Genomic DNA, 19,456 nt, shown 5'->3' with positions numbered 1-19,456 from the left:
CCTAACTTGGGATCTCCCCTCAAACCTGCCTTTCTCAGACCTTCCACGATGGTCCAAGATGGCAATGGCCACGCTGTCTTGGAGCATCATGCCCTGGAAACTCAAGACAGAAGGAGCCTGAATGTGGCTCGGGAGCTCGACCATCCTCCCTCCATCTTGGCTCCTCCACTTCCTGCTACCACAACCTTCTCTTCCGCCCTGAACGAACCTCCAGACTCCACCCCCACAACTGCGGGTCATGCCCCCACTGTCAATCATTCCACCTTCACCCTGGGCCATGCCTCCAGAACTCCACCCTGGAAGTCCGCCATCCTAAATCAAGGCCCTTCCCCCCAACACCTGACAAAGTGGCAGCGCCCTTTGCCTCACCCTCCAGCAAGAATATAACCCCATGATCAAAGATACTAAGCCCAACTGTCACACTATTTCTAATCCAAATGTTTCTGGTCGAAGTTATTCTTCTTCCCAGGAAGAAAGTTTGGACTCCCCAGAGCCACCTCGCCCCTCAACCCCAGAAGATCCCTGGGAAAGGATCAGGAAGGAAGCAGTTAAGGAAGGAGACTGGCAAATACTCTCGAAACTCCTCGTTGCCCCCATTTGTTATGAAAGAAGGGGGCAGAACCCCAGGTATCAGCCATTGGTTTATGGGGAAATCAAGGATCTGTGTAGGGCAGCTAAAGACCATAGGAAGGACTTACCTTGTTTTTATGGCCTAATGAGGGCCATGTTTACAGCACATCTTAACCCCCTATGATTTAAAATATATTTTGACCATGTTGTTGTCACCTACAGAATACACCCTGTGGGAAGAGGGATGGAAACGTTTGCTAAATGAATTAATAGAAGACTGTGCTAATAATGAGGCAAGGGCTGAAATGACAATCAACCATCTAGCTGGAGAAGGACAACACAGCCTGCCAGGTGATCAAGCAGCAGGTATCCCCAGAAAAGCACTGGATGATATAAAAAAAAATGGTTTTGAAAGCTTGAATCCAGGTACCAGATAGTACCACCCCCAGTTTGGACTATGTAAACAGAAGACAAGAACCTGGAGACCCCTACATGAAATTTATTGATCACCTTAAACAGGCACTAGAGAAACAAGTCCAGAATGAAAAGACTCAAAATTAATTACTAAAATCGTTGGGGGTAGCCAATGCCAACCTGGAATGTAAGAAAGTGCTGTGTGCCCTTCCACTAGAGCTGGAACCCACACTCCTGCAGATGACTGAGGCCTGTAATCGCCTCAGAACAACAGAACACAGAGCAGCTGTACAAGCCCAGGCCAGGAGTTGCAGAAGCCCTAGGGGCCATGCAATTCCCCTTTAAGGGGCCCCAGCAACATCTACAGGCCCCAAAAATATGTTTCCAGTGTGGTCAACAAGGACATTTTAGAGAAGATTGTCCCCAAGGAGGAGGAGCCTATCCGGTCCCTAATGGATAATCAACATCAAATTAGGTGGAATTTCTCAAAAGGGAACTACACCAAGCAGCCAAAAACTGCCATTGGAGTGCAAGGTGGCCTCGGGCTATGACACAAATGTTCAAGCCAATGATGCCTACAATCGCCGAATTGTACACCCATTACAGATAATGTAGCCCTAAACTCCAGCACCTCATCTCCCATTTGCCAACCACCTTACCACCAGGGGCAAAATTGAAGTTGCTGAGTCTGGAATCTGTTGTTTTAACTGATTATTTTGCCCATGAAATATCGACAGGACAGCTGGGGCCTGAAGATCAGCCCTGTGAACTATTAATTTTAGTAAACTACCAATCAAGCACTGAAGAATTTTTTGTATTGCCATCCATACTATCAATGTCCTCACAATGAGAAATTACAGTGCTGACCCTGTCTCCCAACCTACCTTGTTTTATACCCCAAGGACTAACAATTGCCCAGGCAGGATGCTGATGACACTTTACTAGGGATGTGATAAATCAGGATTGACCAAAAATAACCTGCACTCTGGAACTTAACAGTGAAAAGGTTGTTTTGACAGGGCTTGTGGACATGGGAGCAGACGTGACAGGTATCTCACGTTCCACGTGGGCTCCTAACTGGGTGTTTACAGCTACTGCAGGAATATTGTCCGAGATTGGAGGTGACCGTGACAGTGTCTGAAGTGCAGAACTTATTAACATCAAAGGACCTGAAGGCCAAATTGCCACAATGAGACCATTTGTGATAAAGGACCTTGGTGTATCCCAGATAAGAACATCAAGCCCTACCTGTAGCCACTGAGTGTGGATTCTGCAAAGGAACCCCCAAGTCCACCCCAAGACAAACCCACCAGACAGTGACTCTAGCACCTGGACTAGACAATTCTTTTGAAGATGACACATAGGAAGCTTCTACTCACATTCCTCAGCCTGTTTGCAACCATGCTCCTCGTGAGTGGATGGGTAGCCCTCAAAAACACAAAGCACAATGTATGGATAACTCTAGCAAAGCCATGAAACAAGACACCCTGTGCCTGTCTGTCGCTAGCCCTGACGACCCCTTCTCCACCTGCCTACTGGGGTTGCCTACAGATGTCTGGCCAATACCTGAGGGTGCCATCTGCAGTATGCCAGGGGACAATCCTGACGGCAAATAGAAGTGCAACCCTGTCGGTGCTTGGGACTACTGGACCCAGAAGCTCCTGCATGCACCACTCGAACTCAGGGGGTAGAAATTCTCAGCTCTGTAAAAATGGATTTTTGTGTAAGGTTTTATTACTATCTGAGATGGGAAGAGGGTGAAAGACACAAAATTACAAGAAAAAAAGAAACTATCAGGAGAGACATCTCCCCATACCATCCCACTTACAAAAACCAGACCTGATGGTGTAATTACACCTCTTCCATAATTTCTTGGTCCAGTAGCTACCCACTCAACTTGCTGCAGGGTGTGTTTCTTATTTGCAAGGATAGCGCATGGCCTGGTGTCCCTTCAGACATCAAAGGCAGGTCTTGTAGCTTGGGGAGGCTTACCTTGCTGGCACCAAACACAAAAATGATTAATGGCCAGAGAAACAGAGCAAAAAGATCTACACACTACTTTGAATCTGATTGCAAAAATAATGTCATCTATTGGAGTCAAAACAAGAGAATAGCAGCCTCCATCTTGCTACCTTGGGTGGCTGCAGCTAAAGCTTTAGGACAATCAGACCACCCTGGGTGCCTGTTGAGTAAGCAAACCAATGCTGCCTCCCTCACATTGAGTGGCTGCTCTCAGACACAGAGACCATCAGACACGCCACCTTGCAGAACAGCGATAGAGTTTTTACTCTGGGCACATGGGCATGGCTGTGTAGACTCTGAGGGCATGTGCTGCATGAACCTCTCCAGCCACAGCGAGTCAATCCACAAGAGCATTCAGGTACTGAAGGAAGGATTCAAGAAGCTTCAAGTGGAAAACAAAGACTGGGTCAATAAACTCTTCCAATCCAACGTGACTAAAGGGTTGGATGATGTCGAGCTGAAACAGAACTTATAATTCTCTTAGTGGTTGTTGTATTGTTAATTGCCTCATGTTTCTTTGGATGCTTTTAGAAAGTCTTACAAAATTCTTTCAGTTCCATCTTTGTTGTAAAAGAGAAAGGGGGAAGATACCCAACACAGGATCCTCATGGACTCCTTGGAGGAGAGAATTGAAGGCCAGGATGGCCCAAAAACCTCCCAGAGACTTAGTGTGGGAAGGAAAATCTTCAAAAGTACCTAAAAGTATTCTTAAATCCATAAAGTACCTGAAAAACCTTGAGTATCTCAAGGCATTAATGAGCCCCACTGAGTGTCAGTACAAAGCTCTCCAGGGACTCGTTAAAGCAGATAATTGGGGCCATGATTGCACAAACCTCTCACAGAGTCTGTATCAAAAGGGAAACACCAAGTACCTTTAAATAACTGAAGTACCCTGAAGCATTAATGAGCCCCACTGAGTGTTGTTACTGACAAAGCCTCTCCAGGGACTAATTACAGCAGATAATTGGAGGCCAGGATTGCACAAACCTCTCAGAGACTGCAAGGCAAAAGCCAAAGCCAAAGTCCTTTGAAAAACCTGCAGCCCCTGCAGGGAGCATGAAGGAGCCCCCAGGGCCATTGCTGAGCAAGGCTCCCCAGGGACTCCTTGCAGCAGATCCTTGAGGCCACAGGGATGTGGGCTAGGGGGGGATGCTGAGGGCAGCACAAGGGGCTGACAGTGCCCAGCCTGGCTGGGGCTGTGCCAGGAGGCCCCAGGGCCTCAGCACAAGGTGTCTCCTCCCAGCCCTTGCTGGCACAGACCCTGCTGTGCCCCAGGGCACCAAGACTTGGCTTCTCTTTGTCCCCACCTGTCATCACTGCCTGCAGTTCTCTGCTCTGCCTGGGGCCTGGGGACACTTGCTCAGTCGTATCCCTCTCTGGGACCCATTAAAAGTCCAAGAAACTTTGGAGTTGGATTCTGCCTTGGAGTTCTGGAGAGGTTTCTTCAGCTCCCTCTCAGGGCCTGAGCACAAAGCCCCAGAGGCTGATTAAAGTCCTTGTGCTGTGTCTGTGCTGCTGAGCTGGGCTGGGCCCCTGTCACAGAGGCAGCTCCTGGTCACCAAGAAGAGCTTCAAAAGCACATTTCTCTGGATGAGCAGCTCTTCTGCCAGCCCAGCAGGGCTGGGGCACTGCCTGCAGCCAGCCCGGGCACAGCCCAGAGGCACAGAGAGCTTCAATCAGTCAGGGCTGGGAAGGGGCTGAGAAGTGCCCGGGGCACAATCACTGCCAGCCCTTGGCACAGGAACCTCTGGCTGCAGGACAATGCAGCTGCAGCTCCTGGAGCCATCTCCTCAAGCTGGAACATGCCAATGCCTGCAGAGCCTGTGAGTACATTCTCTGCTTGTCTCTTGTGCAGAGCAGCCAGGGGTGCCCAGGGCTGTCCTGCAGAGCAGGGTCCTGCAGCCCAGGGCGCTGTGCTGGGGCAGGGACTCTGCTGCCTGCCAGGGACAGCTCTCAGCCAGCCCTGGCAGCTGCTCCCAGCACTGGGGGACAAGATCTGGCTGGCAGGAGACAGCTGGTGAGGCTTGAAAGTGTTCTCCTTGTGTGGGGAGGATGCTGCATTGTTCAGGGCTGCTCCCAGCATGGCATTGAACTGCAGAACATTTCCAAGTAGGTTATACAGGGGAAACAGCAAGGCATGAGCTGCATAAAAGGGAAAATCCTGCTTTTTATTCTACTGCTGTGGGTTGCTGGGTTGAGAATCTTCATGTATATTTTCATCTCTCAGTTCAGGGAGAAAAAAAATAAAAATATTTTCTCTGACATCTGTATAAAGCAGGCAGCAACAACAATCACCACAGGATCCCTCAGAGGCAGCATCAGTGTCACTTTTCCAGCCTCTCAGGGTTGCTCTGACATTGCCATCAGAGCCTGCAGAGCCAGAGCTGCCCCTGGGCAGTGCCTGAGCTGGGAGGGCTCTGCAGGGCAGAGCTGAGCCCCCAGGGCTGGGCTGGGCTCTGGCAGCACTGGCAGCGCCCAGCCCTGGGCACAGGGAAGCAGCTGCTGGCAGGGACAGCTCCAGGCAGCAGAGCCCTGGGCAGGCAGTGGGGGGAAAGTGCCCCCAGCCTGTGCTGGGATATTTCAAGTCCTCTCCAAACCCAACTATTCCATGATTACTTTTCTTACAGATCCCCAGGCCAAGGCATTGCAAATGTCGAACAGCAGCTCCATCAGGCACTTCCTGCTGCTGGCATTGGCAGACACGCGGCAGCTGCAGCTCCTGCACTTCTGCCTCTTGCTGGGCATCTCCCTGGCTGCCCTCCTGGGCAACGGCCTCATCATCAGCGCCGTAGCCTGCGGCCACCACCTGCACACGCCCATGTTCTTCTTCCTGCTCAACCTGGCCCTCAGCGACCTGGGCTCCATCTGCACCACTGTCCCCAAAGCCATGCACAATTCCCTCTGGGACACCAGCAACATCTCCTACACTGGATGTGCTGCCCAAGTATTTTTCTTTATGTTCTTCATCTCAGCAGAGTATTTCCTCCTGACCATCATGTGCTACGACCGCTACGTGTCCATCTGCAAACCCCTGCACTACGGGACCCTCCTGGGCAGCAGAGCTTGTGCCCACATGGCAGCAGCTGCCTGGGCCAGTGCCTTTCTCTATTCACTGCTGCACACGGCCAATACATTTTCCCTGCCCCTGTGCCATGGCAATGCCCTGGGCCAGTTCTTCTGTGAAATCCCACAGATCCTCAAGCTCTCCTGCTCCAAATCGTATCTCAGGGAAGTTGGCCTCATTGCAGTTAGCACTTGCTTCTGTTTTGGCTGTTTTGTGTTCATTGTTTTCTCCTATGTGCAGATCTTCAGGGCTGTGCTGAGGATCCCCTCTGAGCAGGGACGGCACAAAGCCTTTTCCACCTGCCTCCCTCACCTGACTGTGCTCTCCCTGTTCTTCAGCACTGGTACTTCTTTGTACCTGAAGCCTCCCTCCATGTCCTCCCCATCCCAGGATCTGGTCCTGTCAGTTCTGTTCTCAGTGGTGCCTCCAACCCTGAACCCCCTCATCTACAGCCTGAGGAACCAGGAGCTCAAGGCTGCAGTGTGGAGACTGATGACTGGATGCTTTCACAAACATTAAACTGCTGGCCAATTTCTACAAATCACTTGTAATAAAAGTAATCTTTCATATTTCTTGCTGGTTTGGATGTAGGGTCTTTTTTCTCTTGTTTTAGTTTTCCATACTATCTACAAAAAAATGTCATTGTTTCTGTCATTTCTTATTTGATTTCTCTCCACCTTCCCTGTGGCCACAGGCTGTGTCAATGAGGGGCTGCGCTCTCACTGTATTTAAAGGAACTAAAGGACCTCCCAGCAGAGTTTTCTGCAGAGATGCCCTTTTGTTGCCTTCTCTGGAGCTGCAGCAGCAATGTCTGTGTGCAGAGCTGGGGCAGATCAGTGCTGGCCCAGCAGCTGTGCCCAGCAGCAGCAGCAGCAGCACTTGGTGTTGCCAGTGCTGCTGCCGTGGCTGCCGTGGCCCTGCCCCCTGCCCTGGTGGCCCTGGTGTTGCTGCAGGGCCTGAGTGCTCTCGGGGCCGGGCACAGCCCTGGGGGTGGCAGTGCCGGGGCTGCAGCAGGGACAGGCCATGGGCACTGCTGGGGCAGCGCTGACGCCTCAGGCCAGGCCCTGGGGGCTCCAGGCTCCTTGCCCAGGCTCTCTCAAGAACACGGCCAGGCCAATGCTCAGCACAGAAACCCCCGTCAGCAGCCCCAGGCTGGCCGTGGGCAGGCTGGGGGCAAACAGCATGGCTGGGGCTCTGCAAGGGCCCTGGGCCAGACGGGAAGGAGCAGCAGAGCAGGGGCTGATCCATGCCCAGTGCGCTGCACAGCCCAGGGCAGCGTCCCAGAGCCTCCTCATGCAGCTGCCAACAACATCCCCCCTCTGCAGCCCTGGCCTCTCCCCCAGCTCACACAGGTGCCCCATCCTTGCAGGCACAGACACGGCAGCACTGCCTCAGCAGCCCCTGTTTGCATTGCACACAGCAGGGCCAGCACCCCCATGCTGTTGCTGTGGGGACATGAACCTGAGGGAGCACAAATGCCATCAGCCCCTGGGGCCAGCAAGGCCTGGGGGACACCAGGGAAACCACTCAGCTTTGTCCTGGCCTCTGCACTCAGCCAGAAAGTTTGTTCCCATCAGCTGGGAGTTTCCTGTGCCACTGCAGACACTGTTGCTCAGAGCCAGGGCTGCCTGGCAGCCAGCCCCAAATTGCCCTGAGCACTTCCTTGGCTGCACCTTTGCTTTCTCCATTCCTCCTGGTTCGAATTTCTTCTTCTTGCCCACCCCTTTTCCCTCCCCTGCAAAGAGCCCATCCCTGTTTGTCCTTTCCTCTCTGGCCCCACTCCTCATTGCAGTTCCTGACTTTGCCCCATGGGAACGTCCCTTGGGCAGCAGGATCATCCTACAAGTGCTGCAGGAATTGTCTGCAGGCTCCTGCAGTGCCTGCTGCTGCTCCCTTGCCACAGGCACCCCAGGCCAGGGGGGCACATCTGGGCTTCTGTGTCTGCCTCTGGGGCTCCCTGTTCTGGGCAATGAGGAGGAGCTGCAGAGGCTCTGCAGGACTGACAGGATGGGCTTTGGGGCTGGCAGGAGAAGCTGAGGGACCTGGGCTGCTGGAGCTGCTGAAGAGGAGGCCCAGGGCTCATCCTGCAACTGCTCCAAGGGTGGTTCCAGAGAATCCCAGAATCAGCAAGGTTGGAAAAGTCCTTGGAGATCATCAAGTCCAACCTGTGCCCTGACACTGCCTTGTCTCCCCTGAGCCTCCTCTTCTCCAGGATAAACAACCCCAGCTCCCTCAGCCACTCCTCACAGCACTTGTGCTCCAGACCCCTCTCCCAGCCTTGTTGCCCTTCTCTGGACACGCTCCATCCCCTCCATGTCCTTCCTGAATTGGGGGGCCCAGAACTGGACACAGCACTCGAGGTGCTGCCCAACCAGTGCTGAGCACAGGGGAAGAATCCCTGCCCTGCTCCTGCTGGCCACACCATTCCTGATCCATAGGAGTGCCAGGGGGTGGATGAGAGAAATGGTGGGGAGGGAGTGGGGAAAAATTCTGATTGATTGTCAGCCATCAAGCGTCTTGATTTCTATATCTGTTCAAACCGCATTAAAAGCTCCTGGGGATCAATATCAATTGGAAATTGCTAAGATCAAGCTATAAACAGGAAAATAAAACTTAACTGAACAAAACTGTACTCTCGGCATTGTTTTATACTATTGTATATTCACTTTGAGTACACTTCTGTCATCTGTCTAATTAACCACATTAAGAACTGAAAACTTGAAATATTCCCCATGGGGCCTTTTTTGTTCAGGTATTCTGAACAAATGTTTATGACCTCTTCTCACTGAATTCCTGAACTGAAGAGCTCAAGAAAGAAGAGGCCTCTGGAGTAGCAAAATTCATCAGCAACCTCCAAGTGGCTGAGGATCCATCCCATACAGAGCAGCAAGGAACAGAAATGGGCACAGCTTTGTGGCTGCCCCAGCTTTGGCATGGGCCCTGGGCCTGGAGCAGGAGCAGCTCTTGAGGGCCCCAAGGCCGGGGCTCTTGTGCTGCCCTGGGCAGATGGGATGGCAGCAGGGGCTGCAGAGCTCTCAGCACCTCAGGCCAAGGGGAGCAGGGCAGCCAGGGAGCCTCCTTTGGCCTTGGCCAAGCACCTTCCCCCATGGCTGAGGCTGAGTCCTGTGGCAGCTGCAGCTGCTGCTGTGCCCTTGGCAGGGGCTGAGGCCGTGGGGCCAGTGCCCAGAGCAGCCTGGGCTGAGCAGAGCTGTGGGGCCAGAGCCGGCTGGGCTGGGCTGGGCTCAGAGAGGCCCTTGGTGCTGCCCAGAGCTCAGGGCAGCTGGCAGAGCTTGCAGGGAGCTGGGCTGGGCTCCGAGAGCCTGGCCCAGAAACCATCAGTGTCCATCTCAGCCTGGCTGAGCGTGCAGGGGCAGGACTCAGGCCAGGCCTTGTGGGGCAGGGCCAGCGCCTGTGCAAGGCATTGCAAACAGGCAAGTGGCCCAGAGAGGAGGCTGCTCTGTGCCCTTGGTGGCAGGGACAGAGCAGGGAGGGGGCCCAGGACATTTGTCAGCACCAGCCTCTGTGCCCATGCGTTGGCAGCCCTGGCTGCTGAGCCCAGCTTTGGCCTGGGCTGAGTTTGGCTGTGGCCCAGCTCCATCCTCCTGCGGGGCTCAGGGCCTGTTCCCGGCCATGGCCAGCCCTGGCTGCCTCTCTGCTGGCCCAGAGGCCGGCAGAGCCCGGGGCAGGGCTGTCTGTGCAGCCCCACAGGTGCTACGGGCTCTGCAGGAGCTGGCAGAGGCTGCCCAGCAGGGAGGCCATGGGGCACAGAGCCCCAAGGCTGCTGTGGGCACCACGGCACAGGGGCCGTTCCCAGCCGCAATGCTCCTGGCCTGGGCTGGGCCTGCACAGGGGCTGGGCCACCATGGCTGGGCCAGCACAGGGCCACAAAGGGGCCACGCAGCCGCTGCCGGGGCTGACAGCAAGGCCAGGCACACACAAGCAATTGCTGAGCATGGCCTGCGCTGGCCAGGCCTGACTGTGCCAAAGGCAGAGCTCAGCTGCCCTTGGGGGCTGCAGCAACACTCCAGAGCCCAAAGAGCCTCCATGGCTGGGCTGGAGACCAAGGCTGCAGCAGGGAAATGCAGGGCTGCTGCGGGATGGGGAGGCCATTGAATTCCAGCACACACCTCAGCTCTCTGATGATCCTGGCACCATGCTGGGCCCTGTTTCAGACTGGAGCAGAGCAGATGTTGATGGGACAGGAGCCCTGCGGCGCTGTCAGGGCCCTGCAGCTTGCAAGGTGCTCTGCTCTCCCTCAGGTGCTCTGGGAGAGATCCAATCCCAGCTGGGCACCTCAGGGCACAAGTGGCACTGCCTGTTCATGGGCACACAGCTGATGTCTGCCTGGAAAGTGGCACAGGTGTTAATACTTGTTGGTTTGATAATATACAAGCAAATTTTTATTATCTGGGTCATTTGATTACTTTTAAAGAAATGGCCAAGTTTTCCCACAAGGAACAGGAATTTCCTGGAGGTATACTGATGGCAGGAGGAGAAGTCCTGATATTGCCTTCTACTTGTGTCACCAATATTCTGTTCATTGTCTCCTCTCCCGCTTCCTTCAGGTATTTACAGCTCTCCTTGTTTAAATGACCATGTCAAAGGACATCTCTTCCTTTAGAGTGGATCTATGTCCTTCCTACTGCTCTCTGATTTCCTTCTCCAGGTACTCTCTGGTAATTCATATGCTTCTAAAGCAACTGCTTTCTTGCTTTGAGGAACAGGCAGTTGCCCAGTCTTTCTGATGTTCAAAAAAAACTATATTACTCAACATCTTATTTGCGTTTCCATCTTATACAGAATTACCTTTTCCTATGTCTTTGTCTGAAGTTGTTCCTGTATGGACATCCCTTGGGGATGGGAGACATGTCACATGCTGCTGGGACATCCCAGAGAGCTGAGGGAAGAGCTGTGATGGTTATTAAACTGTTCAAATGTTCAACTTGTGTTTGTTGGCAAGAAACCTTTCTGTGCCTCTGAGTGTCACCAGACCCTGAGCCCAAAGGACACAAACCTGATGAGTTGTGGTCCCCACTGCAGGGGCTGCACTTGGACCTTGGCTCTGCACAGGAGAGCTCTTCATGCCCTTTCTCTCTTTTCCTCCCTCTGGGCATGGAGGGAGCTCCTGACTTCAGCCTGTGACTCGTGTGTGCAAAGAGCAAATCTGGGCAGAATCGGGGCAGGAGGGTTTGGGGGGACCTTGGGATCTGTGCTGGGCACAGAAGGTGTTTTCCATTGCTCTGAGACTGTCTGCTGTGGAAAGTGAATTTAATATCCAGCAGAGGAATGACTTTGGCATTTGATGGAGCTGTGCTTTCCCTTGGCTTTGTTGGCTGACAAGAAATGAACATCCCTCTGTGTCTCGGGCAGCTCCTTCTGCAAGGAAAGCAGATGGGAGTTGGAGCCAAGGAGCTGAAAGCTGCAGGTGCAGCCTGGGCTGGAGGGAGCTCAGATTTGCACAAGGCTGCTCTGAGTGCCAGGGCTTGGATGGGGGAAATGGTGGGGTGGGGGTAGGGACAGAGTCTGATTGATTGTCAGCCATGAAGGGTCTTGATTTTCATATCTATTCCAACTGCATGAGGAGGTACTTGGATTCAGTGTCAATTGGAGATTGCACATAGTGATTTATGAACAGAAAAAATCCTTAACAGGACCTAAAAAATCTTTTCTCGCTCTCTTTTTAAATATAATGCATTCACTTTGGATATACTATGAGATCTGTCTAATTAGCCGCAAATGATTTGAAAATTAAAATCAAACGATTCCCAGAGGCTTGGCTTGTTCAGGTGTTCTGAATGTTCATGAGCCCTGGGACACTGAATTCCTGCACTGAAGAGCTGAAGGCTGAACAAGCCTCTGGAGCAGGGAAATTCAGCAGCAGCCTCCAAGTTGCTGAGGATGTCAGCAGCCCCCAGTGAGGCCATCCCTGCCCAGAGACCGTGGGGGAATGGGCAGACAAGGAGAGCGTCCCTGGGGCTGGGGCAGCACAACTCAGAGGCACCAGCGGCTCCAGCTGGGCAATGGAGTGTGGAATGTGGCTGGGAAAGCCCTGCCTGGGCTGGGACAAGCAGCACAGACAAGCCCTGACTCCCATCCCCCAAACAACTCTCTCAAGGAGACATTTAAAGGAATTACAATTGTTTGTGTCTTCTGAGTTGGAGCACTGGAGAAATACCAACAAGAGATTCTCAGGAGCTCAAAACAACCAAAGAGCCTTTACTTTAGAAAATCAGAGAAACTTTGGCAAAAGGGTTAATATGACATTTAATCAACAGAAAACACCTTTCAGAGCATTACCTTGGCCCATTCAACTTCACAAACTCATAGCTTGTTCAATTTTAAGTTATTCGAAATTTGCACGAGGACAGAAATAGAAGAAGACACAGAGAGAGCAAAAGACAGAAAAGATACAGAGAAGCACACACACAGAGCTACAAAGCCCTGGATTCCAGCAGTGTTCAGATGGAAATTCCAAGAGGAGGTAGGGTCAAGATGTGTGCTTGCCTTGTGGTCAGCCTTCAATACCCCTTGGTCTCCCTGGGCCCTTCCCCCAGGTGGGGCTTGGGCTCATTTGGTCCCTCAGGAGCTGGGCTGGGGCTGCAGAGGTGGCTGTGGAGCATTGCCTGTGCTGTGCCAGGGACTGGCAGCCACTGCTGGGCTGGGATAGAGGCTCTGGGGGGATTGGGGTTCCAGGGCAGGGCAGGGCTGGGGTTCCAGGGCAGGGCAAGGCTGGACCTGCCCCTTCCTCCCCCATACACAAAATGTTTTGAGCCAACAATCTCCTCCAGGCTGTCACAATAGGAAATGATGAAGGTGAAATCCCAATTCTGGCCATGGGCACCTGGGTGAGAAAGACAGTTCTTTTGCATAGCACAGACCCCCAGTGTTTGGAAGGCAGGTGAGAGCCTCACTTAGCCAAGGCCAGCCAGACTTTTCAGGAATGGCAGATTTTGTCTGGGAGCAGTCCTTGCATTTAAGGAATTTTGGAGCTGGAAACCCAATTTTGGCCATGGGCACATGCAGAAGCAGCAGAGTTCTTTTCCATAGGAAGGAAAGCCCAGAGCCTTCCCCGGTGTTTCAGGGACCAATGAGAGGTGACCCTTATGAAACCATTGCCAGCCAGACTTGTCCTAGCCATATTCCTATGGGAAAAATCTGTGGAAATAAGGAAATTTGGAGGTGAAATCCTAATTGGGGCCATGGGTGCCTGGAGGAGAAGGAGATTTCTTTCCCATGGCAAGAAAAGCATGGACCCCCAGTGTTCCAGCAGCAGATGAGAAGAGACCCTCAACATGCCAAGGTCAGCTGGCCCAATCAGGTAGTCCATGGGAGGCCAAACCAGCCAGACCTTTTATGTGTTCCCTTTTATGAGGTCCTGCAGTATCACCATGGTCCCCTTGCTTCCATGGGGCCCTGCAGTGTCCCAATGGTGCTTTGATTCCATGGGGTCCAGCAGTGTCACAATGGACCCTTGGTTCAATGAGGTCCCAAAATGTCACAATGGTGCCAACGATTCCACAAGGCCCTGCAGTGTCACAATGGTGCCAATGATTCCATGAGGCCCTGCAGTGTCACAATGGTCTCCGTGGTTCCCCAGGCCCTACAATGTCACGGGACTCCTCTGTTCCATGAGCCCTGCAGTGTCACAATGGACCTTTGGACCCTGGGGGTTTGCAGTGTCACAACGGTCTTCTCTGGCTCCACAGTGTCACAATGGACCATTGATGACTGGAGCCCCCTCTGTGTCACCCTGGAGCTTTGGTTCCATGCAGCCCTGCAGTGTCACAAAGGCCTCTTGGTTTCACCAGGCCCCACAGTATCACAATGATCCTCTTGGTTTTGTGGAGACCCCCAGGGTCACAATGGTCTCACTAGTTCTATGAGGCCTGACAGTATCACAATGCTTTGCTTATTCCAAGGGGCCTCAGAGTGTCACAACGGTCTCCATGATTCCATGTTGCCCCTCAGTGTCACAATGGTCTCTGTTGTTCCATGAGTCTGTGAAGTGTCTTAATGGTGTCTCCATTGTTCCACAAGGCCTTGCAATGTCACACTCTGGACCCTTGGCTCCATGGGGGTCTCAGAGTGTCACAATGGCCCCTTGGTTCCATGACACCCCAAAGTGCCATAATGGTCTCCATGGTTCGAGGAGTCCCCGCAGTCTCACAATGGTCCCTTGGTTTGATGGGGCCTCTCAGCGTCACAATGATCCCTACATTCCATGGAGCCACACAGTGTCACAATGGTGCCTTGGTCTCAAAGGGCCCCACAGTGTCATAATGATCCCTTGGTCTCACAGGGCCCCAGAGTGTCACAATGCTCCCTTGGTTCCATGGGCCCTGTGCTGCTGCATTCCCCCCTCCCCTTCTCAGGCCCTCCTGCCAGCTGAGAAATGCTCCTTGGGGCTCGGCCTTGGCCAACAGCCCCTGGGCTCAGCTCCTCTGCAGCTCATCACAAACACTGTCTGCTCCAGGCACTGCTGCTGCCCAACCAGCTCCTGCTTTCTGTAGGAGCAGCCCTGGGAACTGGTTTTGTTCCCTCAGTGGCACAACATCCCTGTTCTCACCCTGCCAAAGAAAGCTGTTGGTGCCAAGTGCGGCCAGGATGAACCATTGCTGGGACTGAAGCCCCTCTCTTGGGGCCCTGCAAACAGCGCTCCAAAAGGAGCCCTTGGAGCTCTCCTGGGCCAGCGACTCCCTCTGAGTGGGGCCTCTCCCAGCCAGGAACTCTCCCATTTGCTGCACTCGGGGATCCCCAACAACGATGGAGCCTGGGCCGATCCCCCCACTCCTCCAGGCTCAACCCTTCACCCGCTGGGGAGATGCCAAAGGATCCACAGGGAGCATTTCCTGCCCTCAGGGGAATTTCTCACAGGTGCCCTCCAGTGACTCTTTGTGTCTGTGTGCCCACAGGAGTGCCTGTGCTGGGGAAATGTGGCAGAAATGCTGCTCTCTGAGGGGTTTGAGAGCCTTGGATAGCTGAGTCAGTCAGATATCCAGATATCAGTAAGATAAAGTCACAAGGTCTAAACTAAGTTAAATGCTCCTAAGAGTTGTTCTTTTACTCAGTTGTTAAGTTTATGTTATTAGCTAAGTTAAATATTATTAAGTGTTCTTCGTCTGTTAAATTGCAAAGTCATAGGTTATAAGTTAGGTTAAATACTGTTAAGTGCTCTCCTTTTGCTAAATTGTGAAGCTGAAGGTATCAGTTAAGGTTGAGGTATAAGTTTAGTCCTGTTAAGTTTGAGCTCTGTTAACCTATTGGGCCGTATTCCTTTTATCCTTGCCCTCACTGTCCTTGTGTCACACACACACACACGGACAGTTCTCTGTTCATTTCTGGTTTGACTGCTGGATTCTGTTTGGTTTTGTTGTTGCTTTGTCTCCTTGGTGTGCCTGAAGCGTCCAGTCAGGAGCAGAGGGACTCTTGCCAAGGAACTTTGTGCTGCTGTCCCTTAATATTAAATCTGGTTTTTGCTGATCCCTTGCTGGGGATTTTTTCAGCGCTCTCAAGGCCTCATTGGTACCAGGGTGAAGGAGCCCTGGCCCAGGCTCTGGCCCTGGGGGACACGGGGACGCTGCCGGGGGGTCCCTGTCCCCCTGTGCCACCCCCAGGGCCCCGGCCCCCCGTCCCCGTGTCAGGCTCTGGGGTTGATCTCGTGGAACATCCTCTGGGGGAGGCTGCGGCGCCGGGGTTAGGGGGACCCGGGGGGACAGGGGACCCCGCTGTGCACGAGCAGGGTTGGACTGCTCTGGGGGGAACTGTGAGGGGGGCCGGGGCAGAGTGACCTCCCCAGTGACCTCACACAGCCCCTGTGATGTCACACAGCCAACTATGAGATGCCACCCTGTAATGTGATACAGCTGCTCTGTGATGTCACAGAAGTGTCTGTGATGTCACAAAGTCGCCCTATGATTTAACAGTCTGTACTGTGATGTTACAGCCAGCTCTATGATGTTACTCAGTCACCCAGTGATGTCACAACCCACTCACTGATGCCCCAGATACACACTCTATGATGGCAGAATGTTCTCTATGACCTCATACCTTACTCTATGACATCACAGCCAGCTCTGTGCTGTCACAACCTCCTCAGTGATACCTGTTCTCAATGGGTTTATTCTCCACTCTTCCCTCCATGTGCCGTCCTGCTCCCCTCCCGGCGGTAGATTATAAAAGAGCCCTGAGTTAACCAAAGACTTTGAGACTCTCCCTGATGTGACAAGACAGATCTATTGGCCAGACCACAAGGATTTCATCTCTCTGTTGGCAGCTATTCCCCCCCCCTCCTTTTCTCTGTCTCTCTATCCTTTATCTGCTTTCTAATCCTTGTGTTGCATCTGCTGTGGGCACTCAATGAAAGGTGCATTTGTTTTGGTTAATACTGAAGGTCCCCTGCTGTGAGTCTTTGGGCTCTGAGATCAGTAAAACGAACCATCGTGACCCCCCTTGTGCCAGGGGATGGTGGCACGGCCTCATGGGGTTGCTGCCCACAGCATGTGAACGTGATCTTGGTGGTGACTACACTGGCTCATCTGCTCTTGCTTTCTGGTCTGCCTATCCCAGAATTACCTATGCCACCTGCTTTTCCTATATTGTGGTTCTCTGTGGTTCCTTCCATAGTCAACCCTTCTTAAGTTCACTCTTGGAATAGGGGATCATCACCTCCCCATCATATTGAGTGCAGTGGAATGCACTTGAATGCATTTTGCCTGCATTCAAAGTACGGTCCCTGTTTTTGATTTACTGTGGAATCTCTGTTTGTGTTTTCTACCTCTGTCGAGGCCTGGATTGAAGGTACTTGAGATGATATTTTGCATTCAGATTCAGATGGTTTTTGTTTCTTATCAGTGACACAGCCTCACAACCATGAGTTCTGCAGCCTTTCATCTAAGGCACAAAATGGCTCAGTACCTCTTGTTACAAGGCCTGGATGGTACCAAGGAGACCATGGTGATACTGGGGATCCAAGGAGACCGTGGTGACACCATGGAAACTCATGGAACCATGGGCATTGTGACAGAGCAGGGCTTCATGGAACCAAGGACTTTGCCAAACCTCATGGAACCAAGGGCCCATTGTGACACTGAAGAACTTCAGGGACCCAAGAGTCTCTTGTGACACACAGGGTACTCATGAAACCATGGAGACCATTTTGAACCTTCAAGGCCTGATGGAACCAAAGGGTCATTCTGGCACTGCTGAGCCTTGGAACCAAAGGGACCACAGTGACACAGTGGGGCTCTGTGGAACCAAGGGGCTGTGGTAACATTGTGGAGTGTCATTGAACCAACTGTCCATGGTGACACTGCAGGGCCTGATGGAATCATGGGCACCATTGTGACACTGCAGGGTGTCATGGAAGCAAGGGGCCATTGTCACACGATGGGGCCTCTTGGGATCCAAGGGCAGTTGTGATACCATGGAAATTATGGCAGCTGTGGCACCATGAAACCAAGGAGACCATTGTGACCCTACAGGACCTCATGGAACTAAGGATTCATGGAACAGTGCAGGACACATGGAACCGAGGGGCCATAGTGAAGCTGTGGAACCAAAAGAGCCCATTGTGACACTGTGGGCCCCCATGGATCCAAAGGTCCATTTTTACATTGCAGGGCCGTGTGGAATCCTGGAGACCACTGTGAAACTTTGAGGCCTTGTTGAATTAAGTGGCCCTGCAGGGCCTCATGGAACCAATGAGACCCCATAGAACCCAGGGTCCTTTGTGACCCTCTTGTACCAAGGTGTCGTGGGTTGACCCAGGCCAAATGCCAGGCATCCATGAGGGCTGCTCACTCACTCCCCTCTGCAGCTGGACAAAGAAAATTTAATAAAGGGTTCATGGGTTGAGATAAGGACTGGGCCAGATCACTCATCAAATATGTCCTGGGGAAAACAGGCTTAGCTTAGAGATGTGAAATTAATTCATTTATTACTAACAAAATCAGAGCAGGAAAAGGGGAAATAAAATCCTCACCTCTCTCCTTCCAGCCCTACCTCCTACGCCAGCAGTGCAGGGAGACAGGGAATGGGGGTTATGGTCAGTTCATCACCCATGGCTTCTGCCCCTGCTCAGGGAGAGGAGTGGTTCCCCTGCTGCACCGTGGCTCCCTCCCAAGGGAGACACTTCTGCAGGAGCTTCTCCCATGTGAGTCCATTTCAGGGGCAACAGCCCTCTGCAAACTGCTGCAGTGTGAGTCCACGCCAGGGACAACAGTCCTTCCCAAACTGCTGCAGCATGGGTCACCCTTCCAGGGGTGCATTCCTCCAGGGACAGGCTGCTCCAGCCTGGGAGCAGGGCCCCTCTCTCCATGGCTCTCCTACAGGGTGCCTGGGTCTCCAGTGCCTGGAGCACCTCCTGCCCCTCCTTCTGCACTGACCTTGATGTCTGCACACTTGTTCTTCTCACGTGTTCTCCCTCTGCTCTCCTCTGACTGGAGTTAAAACTGCCCCACAATCTCTATTTTGGTTTCTTTTTCAATCTGTTATCACAGAAGCATTACCACCATTTGTAACTGGCCCAGCCTTTGCCAGCAGCAGGTCCATCTTTGAAGCCACCAGGAATTGGCTGTGCCAGACACGGTGGAAGCTTCCAGCAGCTTCTCACAGGAGCCATCCCTGTGCCCCCCTGTGAAATACAAAGCTGTGTTTGTGTCAGGTACATACAGGCAACGCATGTATTTGCGATTGTAATATGTGCGGAAACTGACCACGGGACAGTTATAAAGATGGATTCTAATAATTACTGAGGAAAGTAAAGCATGGAAGAAGCCTTTGAACCTATCCTTTGTTCATAATTAACCTTTATAAGTCTTAAGTGGATTTAGGAGCATTTGAATTAAAGCTTTAAGGATGTTGCTTTTTGACAGGAACTTTCTGCTTGTAGCTAAGCCTTAAAAAGTTTTGCAATAATAACCTTTTGAAGTATAATTTTAGAATATTGCTTGTAGTAAGGATCTTTGAAACTATAGCTTTAGAATATATAAAGGAAACATGCTTATCTCACGCCTTAACAAAACAGTGAAAAGCAGCTTGAGAAAGGAAGATGAACATCACCTCAAGGATTTATGGTTTCGACCAAGGGAAGCTGGACATCACTGTTATGAGATTTATAGTCCTTGCAATCAAAAGATGGACCCACATCTGGAGAGCTGGACCTCACCAGCTGGGAGACTTCTTCCTTCTTTCGGAAACGAAACCACCACTATCTGGGGATACTCCTTTCTGGGATACATCCTGAGAAAAACTAAAAACTAAAACTAAATCACAATAGTGTATAGAATTGTGACATAAAAATTGGGAATAGAAACTGCTGATGAGTAAAAATTGGGAATAGAAACTGTTGAGAAAGCTGATGAGTACCCCTATAAATACCTGAAGGCT

At 52.1% G+C, this 19,456-nt stretch overlaps 2 protein-coding genes across 2 annotated transcripts in view; one reads left to right on the top strand and one right to left on the bottom strand.

Moving 5' to 3' along the window:
- Window positions 1-19,456, bottom strand: part of LOC143692686 (uncharacterized) — a 513,344-nt gene that overhangs the window by 240,569 nt on the left and 253,319 nt on the right. The gene's annotated exons all lie outside the window — the stretch shown is intronic.
- Window positions 5,657-6,589, top strand: LOC143692594 (olfactory receptor 14C36-like). The gene has a single exon (XM_077172845.1). The coding sequence runs from the start codon at window positions 5,657-5,659 to the stop codon at window positions 6,587-6,589; it is 933 nt and encodes a 310-aa protein (XP_077028960.1).

The sequence above is a fragment of the Agelaius phoeniceus genome (genome assembly GCF_051311805.1).
Source record: "Agelaius phoeniceus isolate bAgePho1 chromosome W unlocalized genomic scaffold, bAgePho1.hap1 SUPER_W_unloc_2, whole genome shotgun sequence".
Taxonomy (NCBI): Eukaryota; Metazoa; Chordata; class Aves; order Passeriformes; family Icteridae; genus Agelaius; species Agelaius phoeniceus.
This window is presented reverse-complemented; position numbering and strand designations above follow the sequence as displayed.